Genomic DNA, 20996 nt, shown 5'->3' with positions numbered 1-20996 from the left:
TCAGAGAAAGATCACAAGAACCTTTTATAATGGAATGTGACAAACAACCTGAAATTCTTTCTAACTCAGATCAATGTATAAATAGCACTAAATGCAGGCAGTAACCGAGCGTTACAGTTCTCTTTCCTGTGTATGAGCCAGATCTGTGCAATAAATTAGCATTCCTTAGTTAAGTATATGGCACTGACCAATTGAAACATCTGCAGAAAATTTGGCCCCAGAGTTTTCTAAAATTTAGGCTAACTTGCCCTGAAGAAGTAAAATACACAAATGGTATTACCTTGGAAAAGTGAGTCCCCCCTCAACAAATGTTGAAGGGCCCTCATAGAAAAAATATTTGCATTTGTATGCTTTTTATGTAAATTCTTCAAAACTTTACTGACTCCTAAATTGAAATATCTGAAACAAGAGAATATCCACAATAAGACCCATATTACACAATTTCCACAGAGCGATCATCTTAAATTAAACATTTTTTGTTTCATTTAAGCCTTGCAAATTACAATCATTCTAAAAATCAAAATGGCTTAGCCAGCTGTTAAAGAAGTGCATACATTCATCACTACTGAATGCATTACTGCTTTAAGTATATATAATTCCAAAATAATCTCCTTGAAACAAAGACAGCAACAGCCATAAAGCATGCTGGACCTGAAACTGGAGACAAAACAAGCAGTATTTGTTGTATTAAATATCTGACAAAATACATTTCAATCATGTCCAGTCTTATGAATTCTAAAACAACGTGGAATGCCATTTGGCCTTCATGATTAATGTGTACTTTATCACTGTAAACAGAGTTTTCTGAACATTTCTATAAAGTCTGGTTTTTTGAATCAACATTTAAACAATCAGCGTTACGCCTTCTCTCCTTTGATGTTGTGCTCGTTGTGTGCAGATTCTAAGTGGCATAAAATAAAAAAGATTTTTCTTATTTAAGAAGGGAAAAAGAATTTAACCACAGGAAAAAAAGCTGGACTTCAGAATGACCTCAGGTATCAGCTTTGTTGACTTGAATGACAGTTGGCGCTCTCCTTCTCCATCTCAGGAACTGATGAATTTTATGTGTCATGGCTGATGTGTAGATCAATAAAACAACAACAGTCATTTACACTGCAAGTTTAGTGCAGTTTCAAATATCTGCATTAACCAAGCCGGTAGCTGTAGCAGAATCAATAGACAAGGCTTCTTGCCTAGTGGTGTGGATAAATGAAGTATGACTAAACTTTTAACACCCAATGAATACAGATTAAGATGATAAAATCCATATGCAGAATGTGTCTTGCAAACAGTGTGCTTGCAAGTGGAATGTACTATAAAATGTTAGAAGTATTAAGAAATTCTTACTTTCATTTTCACTCTGCCTCACTCAGCATTTACACTCTAAGTTTGCAGTCAGCATTCATTTTATTTTAAGACCTGTTGCAATGGACCTCGGTAAATTTGCTGCTGTGTGTTCTATCTGTCAGTTCTATAGCTTCATGTCACTTTAAATCTCTCCTCTTATTTCCCTAACCACTCAAACACTTATTTGGCAGACTTTCATCTCCTAACGAGCTCCCTCCTATTGTCAGTGAAGTTTCTGATATGTCACTACTGTACAGGAGCCAATCATCTTTAGTTCATGATATAGATAAAAGGACTGAAACCATTTTTTTATTAATAGCCTAATACATTCATGTTTAAACAATGACTCCAACTTCTATCATTTTCATCCAGATGCTTGGATTCAGAAAGACTACACTATAGCTTTGTGAGATAAAGTCAGACAAATATCAAATAATTCTGCTTTTAAACTAACCTGCTAAATCAGTTTCATTAAATGTGCTCTAATGTTTTCTGCTTTTTTTCTCAGATGGTTCAGACTTCTGCAATGTGCTAGATTTTCTTTTTAAAAAGCTGTCTGAATGAATGATTGGATAGCATTTCCAAAATGCAGACCTATGTACATATAATATATATAACTAATAGGAAAAAACCCTAATTATATGAATTGTATGAATATTCTGAAGAAACCCAAGGAACATTTATTTTCATTCATGCATGTATGAGCACACCAGATCTGTATTTCCCAAACAGAAATGATCACAAACTTCAGCATCAGGATGAAAATATTTGATAGCCACTCCGTATAGATGGAAACTCTTCCTACAGTAATAGAAGTATTAAGGAGGATACACAATTAGACAAAATATAGCTCTGAAAAATCTTTCTCTCATCTTTGTTTTTTGTTTATTCAGAGTATTGAGCTCATTACTGGTTCTCATTTAAAATAATCTAACCGTTTCTCTGTCTTCTTCACTGAAAATCAGGCATCTTTTATTCTAATCAATGAAAAACTTACAAAGTACCATGTATCTGGCAGGGAGATAAACCTCTGAAAACTGGAAAGTCATTAACAGATGCTATACAACACTAAAGAATCCAAGATACTGATTTTCCAGGCTGATTTTTTAAACTATTATTTCTGCTATCATGGTCAAATAATGTAAATACTTTATGAATGTTACAGTACATACTGTTTAAATTGGCTAACTTACTAAGAGTTGACTATTTTAAATCTGTGGAGTAAACAAGAAGATTGAATATTAAAGACAGTAGCTCAGCATAAAAAATGTGATATGCCCTTGAACTTATAACACTGTAGTAAGCAATTACCTTAAAGAAGCCACCCACACAACAGAACTATGGCTTTGTTCCTTATCTTCAAAGAACAAGCCACTTGCATCTGGATCAAATCCTTTAAACAATACATGAACACTCAACATCAAAGCACTTTCATTTTCTTCAGTTATTTAATTTAATTAGAGCTAATACAGACATGAATTTAGACACTGATTGCTGTGTAGAAAATCCCCAGAAAATACGCTCAAGAAATCAATCAATTTGTTTTTTAATTTCATAAAGATTTTTTCCCCCAGTACCTGACAGGAGCGCCTCTGCTCTGTGCAGGTTTCAGCAAGACTGTCACAGTGCTGTCAGTTTGATTCAAAGGTGTTTCAAGTTCATATGGTGGCATAGACGGTGCTAGAATAAGAAAAGAGGCAAATAAATCATTATTCCTGTATTTCTTCTTCCAAGAGCTGTATCTTTATTTGCATATGGAATTTTAAAGGCTTCTTCAAATACAAAGACCATATACTACAAGTCTAAGATGCTTTCTGTTACAATGCAAGCATGAGACAACTGTTAAATAACTTCAGGAAAAAAAATAAAGAACAAATCCCAAATAAAGAAATACCAGCTCACTGCCAATTTCAAGACAGGAAACAGATACTAGTGTGAGTAAGTTTGCAGAAACTATTGAGAATCCATGACTTGGAAATGAAAAGTTATCTTAAGAACAGCATCTGCAAATGTGCATGCTGAAGTGACTATAGATTTTGAAACTGAGCCCAGCTTTCTCAGTATGTCAGTTGTATCAGGATGCATTCTCAGAATCTGTTTCTCCTGGAATTTTAACTAGTGCTATAACTGTCCTGTGTCTATTGTCCACCAAGATGAGAGTTCATCTTAGTTTGAAGCCTCACTCAGCACTTTTGCAAACTGTGTCTTCATTAAAGATTTACAGTTGTGATTAAAACAAATGATGCCTCAGTTATTGCCTTTTACTGTTCCTACTTTCTTCAGAGCTATCATCTACTCACATTTGTATCATTACATTGGAGAGAAGGCTACTCAGTTAATTGGTTATTTGACAGGCTGCCGTATCCTTATTGTTCAGTTGTTAATGAAGATGCACAATTAACAAATTTAAAGGCTATAGAAGCAAAAAGTGGTGATTGCAATGGTCTCTTCTGACTGCAGGAATAATGCTGGGCAATTAACGTCCCTAAACTAATTCTCGCTTAAAATGGAAAATACATTTGGTGGGTAAGATCTTTTCCTTAGAAGATGCTTCCAAAGATTCATTTAGTTCTTCTCAATTCATACAGTTTCATCTTACTGGATACTTTGCATGCACCATACCAATAGAGTGTATTATGCTTCACATACGGGTAATATGAACCTCTAGCAAATTATTATCAAGTGTATTTTAGAATAATTTTCATTTTCCCAGTAGTATCTGCATCTACTTGAAAGGTAAACGACATTCTCTCTCTTTATCCATAGTGCCCTACATATCCAAGTAAGGACTGCATTACGAATTGCACTGCACTCCGCAACTCCTAAGTCTTCTGTGAAAACATTAAAATCCCCACTGCTTTGCATTGCTATTCATCAGTTTTGAAATATTTCGCAAATAAAAAAATTAATCTTCAAAAACCTCCTTGTAAGCTCAGAGGGTTTTATTCTGTTTACAATCCTGGATATAAGGCACTAACATTTAGACTAATCATTTTAAGTAATTTGGGCACCCACTAAAGTCATACTATTACACACTACTTTAAAGGTTCAGGCACATTTTGCAGTTTTGAATATCCAGAACTTGTTCATATAAAGTCCCATTCTCAACCTGACCATCTTGAAAACAAGGACGGATAGGAACTGTATCTCCAAGAAGCTGTATGAGCTCTGAACATTTTTTGAATGCTCTGTCATTTCTCGTCTAAGCTTAGTCTCCTGCCCATACCTTAGCAAGTCTTTTGATTTTCCTAATTTATGACTCCTAAGTCCCTACTAGTTCTCTTTACTAATTTTAGTGTCCCTACAAAGACCAAAACTATCTTCCTGTCCCAGGTGGTTCTCCCAGTCATAACCTTTAGTCCTGGCTACTTTTTCTTTTCTCCATTTTTCCCTGTCTAAATTAGGACTCTTCCTCCTCCACACTGCCTACACGTAAAGAAGGAACTAACCAACAAGCAGAGAAAACAGGAAATATTCACATAATATAAAAATAAAACACAACAACTATTTACAGTATATAAGAGTACTATTCAAAACACTTAGGAAATTAAGAGATTGTTATTTAGAATAAAAGGCAGTCTAGAATTAGACAAAGTAAAATGCGGAAATTGATCAAATTGCACCTAATCTGTTCCAAAAAATAGTGAAACTTTCACCCAGAAACGCTGAGAAGTTCTGTTTCACATCGGTCCAAAATGGAGAGCACTGGCCACATGAAAGAGCCTCAAAGCTTTCCAGTGAGACAATGAGATCACAGCCAATAGCACTGCAAAGAGGGTTCCATATTCAACAGCTAAAATGCCAGTCGTGACTTTTCAAGTATATTAAAAAATACACACATTTTGCTTCTATTTTAAATTCATCAGAGATTGGTTTTAACTACCTATGGACAAGGCATGAACATTCCTTGTTAGTACAGTAACTAAGAGGAAGCAATGAGAGTGTGGTGCAGACCAGACAGTTCGCAGAACCTCGCCACACGGAGGTCTCACCCTCAAGCATGCCTGCAATGCCTGTTCCCACTAGTGAATTTTTGTTGGTGACATTATCATTTTAGAAAACAACAATTTAAGGTCCAGTACTATGCCCAAATGTTCAGATTCTCATCTGTACTCAATAGTCCCCATTCCTCATTCTAATAAGGGGTGGTCTCATCATCCTAACTCATATAAAGTTTTGCTGTGTCAGAAATTGGTTTTTGACGGAGGAAATTTCTGCTCAGTATAGGAAGGGGGATGGAAAACAAACTCCATCTTTACTGATGAGTGTTGATTATGTTTCATGTTCCATACAGAGTTAATTGTCTAACCTGAAAACTAACAACATTTTTGTTTCTCTACAAACACCTGCACTGGCAATAATTTCCACCTTGCATTAACTGCCCTTTCTTACAACAATATAGAAGAAATAATTTTATTTCTGATTGACACGTGTCAGTTTTTTTCATTCCAGTGAGGACAGAAAATGAGGGGTGGGTGGGGAAGAAGTACACAGAATGAGAGTAAAAGAGAAGATTTTGTACACAAATGCTTTCTGGAAAGCACAGTTGACCACAAATAAGTAAGGCAATTTTCTATAAGTATTATCAAGGGGCCAATTTATTAAGGGGCCAGTTTAATTCTGAAGCAGACTGTAGAGAAGTGAAGAATAAAGGGATTTCAACTGTAACTTTGCAAAACATTTTGTCATCAATTACATAAGCATTCTGGAGGATGTAATAACATTCCATCCCCTCAATGAAGTGTTCTTCTGCCTCAAGGGAGGGCTTGAAATATTGGTCAAGGATCTGCAGAAGTGACAGAGTTATGCTGCTGTTATCTGAAAACCACTAGTCCTGATGTTCTCGGCTAATACAGTTTCATATCCACTTCAGTCCCCACGCCTGTCAGGAACACAGGCAGCCTGGCAGCTAACTACAGTTTCTAAGCGAGCTCTACACGAACAGCATCTCTGCTCTACTCTCGATTGTTCATGGCTCATTAAGGAGATTTTCCAGCACTGTTACTGTACTAATTTAGAATCATGTCAAGGCTGACTAAGGTCTGAATGAAACCCTCATCTTCAGATCCAAAAAAACCCTATGCTAAATATTGCAACTGCAGCTGGCACTGGCTGCAAACACATAATTCATAGGGGTTTCTTGAGTGATATGTTACAGTTGTGAACAGGAATTTCAAAATACTAGCTAATACCTAAGCACTTGGAAGTTCTTCAGATATGGTAATATATGTCACTTTGACATCTATGGGGATGAACGTGTTCTTCCCTTTTTCAATTTGCTGCTTGCTAAATTCTAAAGAAGTAAACAAGAAAAGAATCACCCAACTCATTATCATAAGGAAATGATAATATTCTTTGATCAAGTACCTGATATTTTAGTCGTGAACTGATTTGTTATTGGAGGTCCGAAGCCTTTAGCTGTGCTGGCTCTGATGGTAAAAGAGTAGGTAGTGCCAGGATACAGTCCAAAAAAGAGATAGTGAGTTTCATTTCCTAGCTTTGAGACTCGTCCACTTTGATTGGATAAATCTATTTCTGGGTCAAAGGAACTGACTGCTTTGTAGGTGATCTGCAAAAGAACAAGAAAGCTATAAACTGCCTTGAGCAGATGGACAGAGATTGCATCTTTATCCAGTAAAGCCTTCTGATGTATGCGCTGTCAGACATTTTATGATAAGCTATCTTACTCTCTTACACTCTTCAAATCCCGAATCCCACGAAGAAGCACAGGAACTGAGTCGTAACTCGTGTGAGTTATTACTTTTATAGATACAGAGACTTAGAGGCAGCTGGATTACAACTCTAAAGGATGGGTTCAGGCTTACGTTAATTCCTTCAAGATGCTGGCTTTAACAGTGTCACATTTTGAATTCATCTTACTTGTTGGTTTTGATCAGCACCAGTAACAAAACCAAAACAAACAGGTAAAAACTGAGAAGTAAATAAGGGAGGGTGTAAACCCCAAGTTCCAGCTGACTTCACTGTAATTACACTTTGCCCTGAATAAGGTTATCTGTAAAAAATGATAAGGGCAGCTTAAGGCAAATTTTTCAGAAATTGGGTAAAGCTTCTATTTTAGTCTGAAGCTTAGCTATTACAATTGCTAATTTGGATTTTTTCAGGTTATTATATTGTACCTAGGTCAGATTCTCATTTGGAGGAAAGAAAAGATAAATGTTAAGTAATATATGCAGTGTATATTGTATCCTCAGTTCCTTCCTTGATTCAAACAGTTTTTTTAGTTTTCATTAGAAATGTTAATGTAAGTTCACAGTAAAACTTGATCCAGACTTCTTCTATTAATTACTGATTTCTGTGCACTGTAATGAGAATTTTAAAATATGAAAGACATTTAAAAAATTAGAAAAGTGAAAATGATTCACCCCTCCTCTTTGCTTTTAAAGTTTCATTTTTACACAAATAATTCCAAACCCCTTATTATTAAAAGTGGTAATTGACATTCTTTTTGCTATACTTATTCAATATCACTTTAATTAAGAAGACCCATAATACAGTACATAGACACATCCAAGTGTTGGTGTTACATACCTTAAACACTTGCAATTTCCTAAAACTGCTGACTTAATGAAAATTGATTTTTATATGAACCATCTAATATAACATCAATGAAGTGCTGAAAATTAGTAATAAAAACTTTCATACCATTTAGATAAACCCCGACCTTATTTCAGTAGATATAGGCATATCCTCTACAAATCCTCATCCATAAACTGAACTCAAAGCACCTTAAAAAGCACCCAACTATCCCTTCTAATTCTAACAGATGACAGAAGATTAAACTACCAACTGTCTGAACTTTTTATCAGTAAAGAAATTAAGGTAACATACTGCTCACATGAATCTCTGTATCTCATGCTAAGTGCTGTTATGTTGGCTTGTGGGTCATAACTTTTTTTTATAGATTTTAAAACACAGGTTAGTCAACTACCACCACAACTAGGTTTTAAATACAGATTCCGCCGTCTATGTTAGATTCTTACAAAATTTTTGCAGTGTTTAGTTATTAGATAGCTAAGGGGCCGATGTTCCACAGTGAAGTAAGTTCTTCCATGGATCATGCAGAACTCAGGTCAAGCTCTGAATACATCTCTGAATACACCTGTCCCAATACACCTGATGGAGTTATGTGTGAGCATACATTTAAGGATGAACTGCCTGGGTACAGTGGGTGTACTCCTCAGCAATGGAATTAGACATGCAGGGATGTTCCTCAGTAGAAATGGGATATACCACTGTGTGCTTCTATGTACACTAACCTAGCAACAGTAACACCATTAACACTTAACTAAGCCATTCTGATTCCTGAATAAAGGCAACTGTCAAACTAGCTAGAAAGTTGTTAGCTTAACAAAAAATCAATTCATACTTTTTCATAACACTTTATCCTCTTACAATAAAGTAGTTTTCAAAACAGTATCAATAGGTTACCATTCAATTTAACTGTTCTTTTACACCGTATCTCATTTAGGTGGGTTTTTTTTAAACAAAGCATTTCAATACCAATTTTGTAGTAAGGTCAGGTAAGAAGCTTAACAGTGATTACTGTCTGACAGTTTAATCTGTGCAGTCTTTTGTCAATTTTCCTAAGAGGTATTCATGCAAAGGTTCCACAGGAGGAAAAGAAGTAATTTTTAGACATCTAACAACATATAATTTTTTTGAATTTGCATTTAAAAAAATTAGATTTTTTTAAATTATGCCTGCTTGTTTCTATTAGAGTAAACTTCCTGTAATGACTCCTATCTAAATGTGATGTTGACCGCAACCACTGTCTTATGTCTCTTATTTTTTAATGAATTTGCTAAGATCTGCCTTTCAATCTTTTAAATATTTGATCTAGAGTACTAGATAGAATGTTGTATCATGTTATCAGTTTTCTTGAAGCTGGTAACTCAAGGACATTCTGGGTCCTGCGTAATTCACTTCTACATTGTATTTACTTTTAAATGGTTACTGTTTTTAAAATGAAGTTAATTTTACATAAACTGTAAAAACATATTAACTTTCTTATGGTTATGCATTTTGGAAAAACAAAACTAGACATAAAATGTGGCAAATTTCTAGATACCTCATACAAAGTAATCACACCATATGTTTGCGCTGGTTCTCTCCACTGAAGAAAAATCTTCTCTTCAAAGGTACTCCCTTGAATGGATTCAAGTGGCACAGCACTCGGGACTAAAAGATTGGGAAAAAAAAAAACAACAAAGTGGTTTTAAGGAAAATTTCAGACGGACATGTTCTGTTTAAATATTTGTACTGCTGAGGCATAAAAACCACCCCACCATAATTTCCCCAAAGACTGAAGCAAAGGCCAGGGTAGCTCAGGAGGGGAATGATTTATTTAACAGGACAGTGCTGTTATGTGTCACCTTCAGTGTAAGAACAAATTAGTGAGCACCACAAATTTCCTGCAAACCTCTATTGATAATTAAAAAAAAGGACAAATCAGCTTTGTATAAGGAACTAGGGGATATCTCAAACAGAAATTTTTGCAAATAAAATCTACTTGTGATACCTACTTATCAACAGCGTTACTTCTGGAAGTGGAAAACATATTAAACATTCATATATGAAAATGGACAGGCACTGAAATAACAAGGTATAGTTTCAGAAGACTGAACTAGAAAAGTTATCTTGGAAAGACGAGCCACATATTGCATAGAACAGCAACGCTCACATTAGGGCTGAAGACCTACAACGGGATGGACATAAGGAAAGTGTGAAACAGTTAAACTAAAACTCTGACATTATTAATTTTTCTTGAAGTCTCTTAATGTGGAAGAAAGACCCATGAAGAGTCAGGGATGTCAGAAGGTTCTGATGCAAGGTTTGTCAACTGCTCTCAGGTATCTACTTGTGTTGCCTGTTTGCTCTGCAACCATTGCTTTATCCCCAAGACAATGCAATTTTCAGAGGAGACGTGTAAACAGCACATGGACTTGTATCTGGGATTTTATTTTGTAACAACACTGGCAAAGTAATGCGAAAAAAAAATCCTGAAAAATGAACAGAGGACTGTTGTGAAGCAACAGGCATCAAGGCGTTAGCACTTTTCCACAAACTCCATGTGAAAATCCAATAAAAAGATACATGTAACATTTCCCACAGAAAGAAGATGAAAGCCCCTTGCTGTAGTAGTTGAAATAACTTCTCAGGTCCCTTACTGAAATTTACCCAAACAGTTAAAGAAGAGAAAGATCTGCAAGCAAGACATTTGGTGACTCCTTCTTGTTGACACTTCTGGTACGGAACTTCCTCTACACATCTGGTAGAACTTCCTACTGTTCTGTGCTGTTGGTATCGGAGTTTACAAGGTTTAAGACTTTGTTGTCACCTCTCCATAGCTCTCCACAGAGTTCTTTGCTCCACTAAGTGGATGCTCCATGGACACAGGTGATGGTTTCTGAACTGGCTTACCAGCCCTGTGTGCACTGATAAAATGACACCTTTAGGGCAACCTTAATTCTGGGCACCAAACCTTGTTTCCAAATAGGAGAGAACTGGCAAAACTCATTTGGAATCATGAGGTTCATGATTTATGTGTAAAGGAAGAGGAATGTAATACAGTGTAAATAGGCTGGAAGTAGAGCAAATCACTATGGTAACCTCTCAAATTATCTGAAGGTCACAAACTCTGAGCAGCTGAGCCACAAAGAGGGGTTCAAACACTGGCAGAGGTCACCTAGAGATGTACTCAAACTCTACTGTACAAGGCCTCGAGCAATCTGCTATCACTTGATCTTTTCTGAGCAGAAGGTTGGACTAAATGAGCTCTCAAAGTCCCTTGCAACAAACATGATTGTGTGATTTGAAAAATGATGATGATTATTTGGGTCAGTATACTCTGTTGTTTTACATTCAGACTTACATACTTCACTGAATGTACACCATATGCTAAAAAGTTGTAATTTTTTTCAAGGTATTCTCTCAGACACGGATGCTAGTTTTTAATAGGTCCTGAAATAAAATGAAGTTCCAGAGGGCCAGGAATAAGAAACTTTAGATAAAACACATAAACATCCCCAAGCTCTCTAGTGTTGTCATCCTACAACTGAACCGAATTAAATTTAGAGCATGACAGCACAATTAATTCTAATTAAACATTTCTTTTTGTTAGCTATGCCTTGTTGAATCTGTTGCATTAGTAGCTATATATTCCTAAATAGTTTCATTTATTCCCTCATATATTTTGATTAGAAATTAGTACTACATAAAACCAATACAGCATGTATTAAATAATTTAATAAGCTTAAATGACAGACTTCAAGTATTTATTATAAAAGAAGCTCATCATTGCCGCAGGTTTCATTAGAAATATTTCCAACATGTTTAAAGTAAATCTGTCATTGATCTGGAAGAAAATACAAATCCATTCCTGTTCAGATTGCAGATGATAAAAATGGAAAGAGGGCAGATCTGTTATATAAAGCAATGCCAGTCATTTGATAAGGTTCCTTTTAACTGTATGCGTTTAAAACAGCAAAACCGAGGTCAAAAAAACTAAGGTACACTTGTAGAGGGAACTAAGGGGCTATATATCAGCACAGAGTATTCTGGAAAGGTGAAACTGATTCCTGGTGCATGACCAATTCAACAAGGAAGTCCCATTTTGGTATTGTAGCCAAGAGACCTCCAATAAACTCTCTGCATGTGTAATCAAAATAATATCACAGAAGACTTGGGAGGATGGTATAACCTTTTCATGCAATATTATTAGAGCATTGAAGAGACACATTACCCAATCCTACTGTCTCTGCTCAGAAAAGACATTAGCAAATTACATTATTTATTACTTACTATATTTATTATTACTCAAAATGAAACAAGTTTAAAAAAAAGAGACATGAAAACCCCATGTGAGTTGAAAATTATTAAAAGGAAGGGACTATCTGTATATTTAAATGCCTGTATATGAAATATAGTGTGAATAAGCAACTAACAGTGTCCAGTGGTTAGAAAGCCAAAGACAGAGAAACTGAAACCACAAATCAAGAACAAATATTTAGTGCTGAGCACATCACTCAGCAGAGGAGCTTACATGAGGATACTGCTGAAAATCACCTGAAATTTCTTCAAACAGATACTGGAACTTTAGAGAGGCAGAACATAGACCAATCAGAAGTTACAAGTTTAATGATGAAGTGATTAACTATGTGGGATGTTATAGGTTATGTGAAAGATCACTGTAACAATGGAGCTTCATCAAAATTGGTGAAGTTGGTGGAAAATCTGTTACAAATTTTAGTGAAAGCAGAATGTGCACTTACATAGAAAATTATGCTATCAGGTTGTGTACCATATATATGTAAATACAACAACTCACCATCTTCATCAGTTTGCACTACAAGTTCTTGGCTTTCTTTCCGTCCTTCAGGATTCATCAATACTAATTTGATGCTGACATTTGTGTATGGTGATAGATTAGTAATTGTGTGCTGAGGATGTGAACTTTCTGTATCCCAGCTGACTTCCTCTCTCACTTGCTCCTGCCCTCCAGCCTGGTAGCGGTAATGCACTGTGAGGTTGTACCGATGGCAACGTGTGACATTATATCCAAATGGCTCCCAGCAAACAGTGATCTGTCTAGATTTGATCTCCACAACCTCCAGTCTTTGTGGCCCACGCATGGGATCTGCAAAATTACCAACATAATTCTGCTGTTATTACTTATTCAGATTTTAACAGTGATGTGCCAAGTAAGAGGTTATACAGTTCTACAAATATGACAGATAAGCAGAAACAGAAATCCAATGCTTTATAGAATCACAGTATAATAGAAGTATAGGCTCTGAAAAAATGGGGAAAAATGGAGAAAAGAGTGAGAATTGTCTTTGATGAAAAATGAAGAGCAAGCAAAACACTAAATAAAGTTTTTATTCTTCGACTCAAATTGAATGGTACAGTTGAAATGACACTTTTTTACCTGTTGCATGGAAAAAGTAAGCATGTCCAATTTCTTTCGCACAAATTATTTGTGTTAACACTTTTAGAGCAAAAACCTGCACAGAACAAGATCTAAAAAGAAAATGTGATTTCAGAGAAAACTTGCAAATACATGTTAATTTTCTTGCAGGACTGTTTATACAAAGGCTAGATGGTTCTTCAGCTATTTCTTATTCATTTGTTTTTAAGTTAGACTGAATGCAATTGCTCAATCTCTATTTGTCTAGGACATTACGTTAATATTCCAATTTCTTTAAAATAGACCATAGGGTTTTTTCCCACAAAAACATTAGCTGTTACTAGTGCAAATACCTCAGTTTGTTGTAGTGGTTTAGCAAAGATACAAAATAAACAAGATATTCTCCTGCATCTGTGCCTTTCCAGAGATCTCCCAGTTGAAAACGAGTCATCAATCAAAACGATCAAAATCTATACACAAGCACCAAAGACTGTGGTTGATGAAGTTAGATTTTCTTCAATCCTACTGGTCACAGCAATTGTGATAGCAGAGTGAATTAAAATTTCCACCATATTACAGCAGAACCACTGAGCTGACCCCCCCCCCCCCATTTTCAAAACACTGTCATTAACAAAGCTATTATACATATTTAGCAATAATCTGTGTTTTTTCATATTTGAGTCCTCAAAAAGATTAAAGACAATGTCAGGTTTTATCCATTGCTTCACTAGTTAAACACTTAGAAGACTTTTAATGAGTTAGAAGCCTCTTACACGTAAACAAATTAATATGCATCTTCCCCCTTTTATGTTTGTTAATCAACATGTCTTCACTGGGAATGTTCTAAACAATTTACACAGGATTTCATCTTCTTACTTTCTAATGTAATCCCTGCATGCATGAAATATTTGTTCAAAGATGTTATTCATCTCAGCTCCTTGAAGAAAAGGTGTTAAGAAATTGCTTGTTCTATCATCTACAAAGCAGGGTATTTTTTCCCCCTTTCAAATCATCCAGCTGCTTTTTAAAATTTTTTACAATTCATTTTCACTGTCATACAATGTTGATCACCAGTACAGAATATTTGGCAATTGGTGAGAATAAGGCAAAACAAACCGACTTCTACTTCCAGTCTTCTTTCTAGTGACTTGACTGAGAGGCAAAAATGTCCCCAGCAAGAATAAATTGCTGTAAAGCCATTTATCTGCTTCCATGCTCAGGCATCTCAGCTAAGAATTCTGGCATCTGGGGGCTTTGACACATTTCTACTGCTACAACAATTAAAATTAATATGAATCAAATCTCAAGGACTGGCATACAGACTCCGTAACTTCCTAAACATTTACTTCTGTGTAGTTCAGACATAAACTTCACGGAAAATGATTTTCCTGTTTTGTTTTTTTAATTTCATTTCAGTTTCTAAGAATTTTTTCTTTTAGATGAGATGATGAATAGCAAAGGACATTTGAGAGGCATTGTGTAACTGTAATTGTATCTGAATGGGCTGAATAGAAATAGAAAACCAACAAAATTGAGGTGACCCTGACATACAACATTAAACAATTGAAAAAAGCTCCTGGCTGCAAGAATATGGAACAGCCTGCATAGTTCCACAGTGGGCACATCAGAAAATTCACAGGGGAGCTGAGAAATCATTTTATTATAGACATAAAACTAATTCATAGCATTTTAAAACTGAAACTGAGTGGCTGTACAAAATATCTGGATAAAAACCTATCCAAGATTTCTGCCCAGAAGGAAGGTATTCTTATGTCATGTTACTTTAATAAAAAGTACAAGTTAGCCCTCAAGTTCAATCTGTGAGAATGACAGATACGTTTTCACCTCCAACAAAACAGACAAGCGAAAAAAGAGTTTAGATTGTAAAGGATGGAGACAATACAACTTCCCCTGAAGTTCACAGGACAAAGCTCATTGGACAAGGCGAATACCCTGGTTGCTTTGGCTCCTGACTTGACTCTGTAACCCATAGCATCAGATAGGTACACAGCTCCTATCTATTTTTCCTACCATTCATTCAGAGATTATGCAACTAATAGGGCCCTAATGAACCCTCTCATTAATGAGGGTTTTAACAGTGCTACTTTAAACCAGAAAAAAAAAGGCTAAGGCAACAACAAAATTTTGGGATTAAAAAAAGCCATATGGCTCAAAACAGCCCTGAAAAATAGCAGTTAGTGTAACAAAAGATAGAAAAGGAAGTGTCCATTTGATCAAGTTAGTACCAAACTTCTCTGGAGGTACCACTGTATACACCAGAGGAAGTATTTCATAGAATAGAATCACAGAATCATCAAGATTGGAAGAGATCTTTAAGATCATCAAGTCCACCTGTCAACATGGCACTGTCACTGTAACCTCTAAACTACTAAACCATATCACCCAGTGCCAGATCCAGATGCCTCTTAAGCACCTCTAGGGATGGTCATTCCCAACACCTCTCTGGGCAACCTATTCCAATTGACCACCCTAACAATGAGAAAACAAGTTCTAATTATCTATCTATCTATCTATCTATCTATCTTTAATGCAATATGGTTCTGAGAGCACAGTACATCACTTCCAATGCACTGGAAGGTATATGCTTTTCCCCAGCAAGGACACAGGATACTTTGGGAAAGAAAACTGTTAAGCAGCACTAAAAGAATGACAGCTAATGACTATGATTTAAAAGGGAAAGCTAATTAATTTTTACAGCATGATGACTTCATTTAGTTGATTTTATTTTCTACAGGATTTATCACTTTCCCATGGTGAGTTCCCAATGAGTGAAAAAGTAGGCATCCCTCAGAGATGCTGCTATTGTGCCCGTGAAACTTGCGCTAACTGTCCCTGCGGTAGTGGAAGGCTGTCATCCCAGCCACGGTCTGCTCTTCGTACCTTGCACCACGTAAGGTAGGTGACAGCTAAACAGAGAGGTGTCATTTCACAATGCTGATCACAGCTGAAATCACACCTTTTAGAGCAGAAGAAGAATAAGGAGCTTAACACACCATACCGACTGTATTACAACATATGTACTCCACAGCACGAGAGCTCTTTGCTGAGCCCTTGCCTCCTCCTTACTTGGTAAACGCCCACCTGCAGAGGTTACACCTCTCCACCCACTGCAGTTTTCCGAGTGAACTGAGCCCCTGTTGCTCCTCAGTACTCCAGCTATTTTCTTACGCCTTACTGGCACAAATCATGAAGCAAATGGGGAAAATGAGGCCTCCCAATTCGTAAGAGAAGAGGTTGTCCTCCCAAAGGACCACACTGCCTGTCAAGCCTGAAGCTTAGCCAGGTAGTTCTTACCCATTCCCCTGCTGGTGCCTGCAGCATTTTTCCTACTGCTCTCCTTCTGCCAGCTTCAGCAGGGAATCAGGCAGTGAATTCTGACAGTTGCAGCTCTGACCTGAGGGACCAGCAAGCCCGGTTCTAGCCCCTGGCACTTTAGCATCCCATTTAATCGGTGATCTTGGCTCCTTTTCTGCTCCACTCTGTTTTCCTGAGAATATGGAGCACAGAATGACAGACAGGATCAATTTCCACCACAGCTGCAATTCACAGCTCATTTCTCTGGAACTTCACACTATACCTTTTACCACAGGTACAATGCTTTTTCAGAAACTCAATTTCAAAACCACTGAGACATTTAGGTGTATTTTTAGCATCCTGTCGTTGATCATCAAAACCTGGATTTAGAATGAAAACTCAGGACTGCAAGTTTTGTCTTTTCATCACAGACTGCACAGACCTACTGAATTAAGAACAAGAAAGGAATGGCATGGTGATTTTCTGCCACTCCACGGCACTCCAGTAGCTGCAGACATCTGGTATGTGCTAGATACTATTTGAAAGGCACCTAACAATAGGAATTAAGAATTTATTTCTTGTCTATGCAAACTATTAGTGGAGTTTATCTACACAACAACTCTTGGACTTGGAATAGAGTCCAGATTGGACTCTACTGTCCTTTCACAGGAAGTAAGGGATAGACAGAACAAGAAAATAAATTTAAGATGAAAACTGAATATTTAAGTTATTATCCACAAAGCAGCTTTTTAAAACACAATAGTTAATAATGATAATTAAATGTAAAGACTGCTTCACAGATTGCCTAAGCAGTCTTGTTCAAATCACTTAACATCTTTTCACATCAATTCCCTCTGAGTGAAGTGGGAGCCACAGGACTCTAGCATCAGTATCTGACGGTGTCACACACAATTTCATACATGCCTACAAGGAACTTGCACGCTGCAGTGATGGAGACCACCTACAGAGGAACAGAAAACATGGCTTGTGAGCCAGCTGCTATCAAAGTAACAATATTTGGTTTGTTTCTAGAAAACAAATCTCCACAATTGTATACATCTATAGTCAACACAAACAAGAATACACGAAAAATAATTTACTTGTTTGGCTTGTCCTTGTTTGATTTCAAATCTAATCTACACATGACTACTAACAATTTGAGGTTGTTTGCAAACTTGGTAAGACAGTTTTGTAAAAGATCACATTCAACTGCGATGGAGTGAATTTTATACTGTAATTATTCTTTATCTGAGTTCTTCAACAACAGATTGAAGTTCAAAAAGAGCCTTTCTTTGCTCAAAAAACCACGTGATTTCTCTGATGTGATAACAGATCATGTTTTTTTCGAATTCCAGTTTGCCTAAAACTGCAGAATGCAGTTGAGGAAAGAAACAATGGGCAAGATTTTGGATGGTGCAATTTCACAGTTTTTTGACACATTTTTATTTCAGTCAGATTTGTTAATATAAAGAACTGCTTTGTAGTTAGGATTAGAGGAAGAAAAGGAATACTCTACCCACATGATTTTTCATACTGTCCATTATTTGGGTTATAAAAGAAAGGAATCAAACAAAAAGAAGGCAAACAAAGAAACAAAGGGACAAATGACTCATGAACAGAATCAAAATCCTAATATGATGATGGTGGTGTGATTGTACTGCTGAGTCCCACTATTCTAAAGTGAAAACAAAGACTAAGCTGCCAGTGCGCACAAAACTGTTGAAGATCCAGAAACAACCTTTGAGTTAAGAGCAGCACATTAGAGGTTGGTCATCCTACTCATCTAAGAACACAGCATGTTCAGGAAACAACCAAAAATGTTGAAAACCAGCAAAGAATAATTGTAAATTAGTGAAATACTGGTGTCATATGAAATATCTCTGCTTCCTGTCATGGAGCAGCTATGGAAATTGATAGCAACAGTTACTAAGGTTATTTAGGTAAATGCAAAAGACCACAGAAGATACCCAGCATCTCCTGGAAAGACTCCAAATTATGGTATTTAAAATTCTTACCAATATTTCATATTACTAACATTTATTAACATTAATAACATTTCCAAAAGAATACATTCCTACTTCTGCAAAACCAGATGCCTCCCACAGAAAAGCAGCACTTCTATCAGTCTTCTAAACGTACTCCCTGACACTTTAAAAAATGTTGGGACGCAAGACCTGCAGAGTTTCAGCGCTAATGAAAGAAAGAACTATGAGACAGAAAAACTGAAATGGTAGTCACCTGCAATGCCACAGAGGAAGGACTAATCCAGTTTTCATATATATAAAATGTGTTGAAAACTAGACTATGAATGTTTGCACAAATTCTGGCAAAATGGCTTCCTTTTAATTGTATTATTTTAAAAAAGATTGTCTTATTTTAAATTATATTTTTTCAATTAAATTAATTTGACTTCCAAGTCACAATGCCAGTGAAAGAAGATGAACAGAAGGATGTATATACCCTAAAGTTAGCATACTAGCTTTGAGCAGTAGCCTGCAGGGATCCCTCTGCACCCTTCCCCATTATTGCAGACTTAAGAGCATTGAGAAGCAGGAATAAGCCTCCTGCACACAATTCCCCCAGAACCTTGACTATCATGTTCAGCATCCACAGTGTCACAACGGACAGAAGGTATCAACAGGACCAGACTGAGGCAAAAAAAAAATCTCAGGGCCCCCCACCACAGAAAGTTTTCCTTCTCTGTACTAAACCACTTCCCATCATCTGAGAACTGGAAGATTCACATTTAGAGCATGTGCTCATACTCAGCCTCTATTTCCTGGTCGAGATGCCAACAGGCTACCAGGTGAAAGAGAAAAGCCAGCATCTCCCAAACTACCCTGCTGCCAGGAAGATTACACCTAACACCATTCTTCAGCGTGGAACCAGATGCAAGACCATGCTTCCACTGATTTTATTATATATTTTGAGTGCTGTGTAAAAGTTAAACCTTATGTATCTATATCAGGTATGACAAAAGCATGTTCTCCTAGTTCATATCCAAAGAAACTGAAACTCAAAAGAAATTAATTACTTGCTGAAGGTTGCAGTGCATCAGCAAAAGCCATGAAATCCCAATTCTCAGCCTCATTTCTAACCCATTAGAACACAGCACTGAAAAGTGCCTTTTTTTTCCCCCCGTACTTTGTGGCCAGAAGAGGTTAGTTCCAAAATGTGGGAGCTCAGAAAACAATAAAATACTGACTTACAGCTCACAGCAACAAAATGAATAGGCCAAGTTCTTAGAATGAGCCAGCTTGAATCCTCACTCACTTCGCAAATTCAAATGTGAGATATAGCAGAGGTTTACTTTTTCCAGGAAGGATCCTAAATACTAGTATCACCTCATCACTAAGGTAATTTTTTCTGTGATATTTCTAGATGAAACACAAGCTAAGATACAGTACCTCTTGGGAGAGAACCATAATATTTAGCCAATTATAGAAGATTCATGGAAGGCAAATTCTAATAAACATCTAAGGCATCAGCTCACTGCTTACAAAAAATAAGTGTAGCTGTTGCTTGAAACAAGATCAGGCACTCGATTTAAGCTTTTAGTAATATATTGTTACAAGAACTTGATACAGAAACATGAATGAGTGATAAAATCACACCAGAAGTTTCCTTAACTTTTTACCTCTTCTCCAATTCATGGCTACACGTATTCCTATGTCTTCAGGCTGACATTCACAGTTGCAAAATATATTGGTCTAATCACCAATAACACCCTTCTAATAATCTATTACATCTTTTTAAAGGTAGTAACATTTTAAAGTGTTGGTTTCTATATAGCATTTTTCTTTCATGAGAGGGCTGATATGAATGTTTCACTTTACAGCAAAATTTCAATCTGAACCAATGTAAATTGAATCTAATATTTTTTTATGTTGTCATTTTATAGGTATACTCTCAATGGTAAATCATTTAAATTCTAATACATTTAAATAAGGAATGAAAGAAAAACATCATTTGATATATTTTTGTCAAATTACCTACATTAGATGATTACTCCTCCACAATCAAAATCAGATTTTAAGTATGAATGATACAAACAAGATTACATTCCAAATCTGCAATACAGATTTTTAGTTGCTTGTTTAAAATGACATACCTAGCTATTCAGTAATCACTTTATAATAACCCCTTTCATTTCTAAATCTTCTTAGCCATCAGCCACTAGTGAGGAAAATGCTGGCAGTGGTTTTTACAACTACACATTAGTTTTACATTTCATGACAAGCTAATTCTACAGAGTTTGAAAGACAGACAAGCATGTGTTCTTAAGGTTTTCTTTCTTTTGCATGAAGAAAGCACACATCTAACTGAGAAATGAAAAATAAGGAGTGCAGACATATACTTTCCCCTTCACACATATGGCAGTAACAATTTATCCCAACTTCACCCCGGG

At 36.3% G+C, this 20996-nt stretch overlaps 1 protein-coding gene across 13 annotated transcripts in view; it reads right to left on the bottom strand.

Moving 5' to 3' along the window:
* Positions 1–20996, bottom strand: part of PTPRM (protein tyrosine phosphatase, receptor type M) — a 457910-nt gene that overhangs the window by 214738 nt on the left and 222176 nt on the right. For all 13 annotated transcript variants that reach the window (XM_017738297.1, XM_017738298.1, XM_017738300.1 and 10 more), the window contains exons 8-11: positions 12695–13003; positions 9437–9546; positions 6715–6916; positions 2925–3027 (exon numbers count right to left, since the gene is read on the bottom strand). In XM_017738297.1, the coding sequence (XP_017593786.1) occupies positions 2925–3027; positions 6715–6916; positions 9437–9546; positions 12695–13003 (724 nt within the window). The remainder of the gene's footprint in view (positions 1–2924; positions 3028–6714; positions 6917–9436; positions 9547–12694; positions 13004–20996) is intronic.

This window comes from Corvus brachyrhynchos, unplaced genomic scaffold, assembly GCF_000691975.1.
Source record: "Corvus brachyrhynchos isolate BGI_N302 unplaced genomic scaffold, ASM69197v1 scaffold106, whole genome shotgun sequence".
In the NCBI taxonomy this organism is placed as follows: Eukaryota; Metazoa; Chordata; class Aves; order Passeriformes; family Corvidae; genus Corvus; species Corvus brachyrhynchos.
The sequence above is the reverse complement of the archived record's forward strand: the minus strand, read 5'-3'. Positions and strand labels throughout refer to the sequence as shown.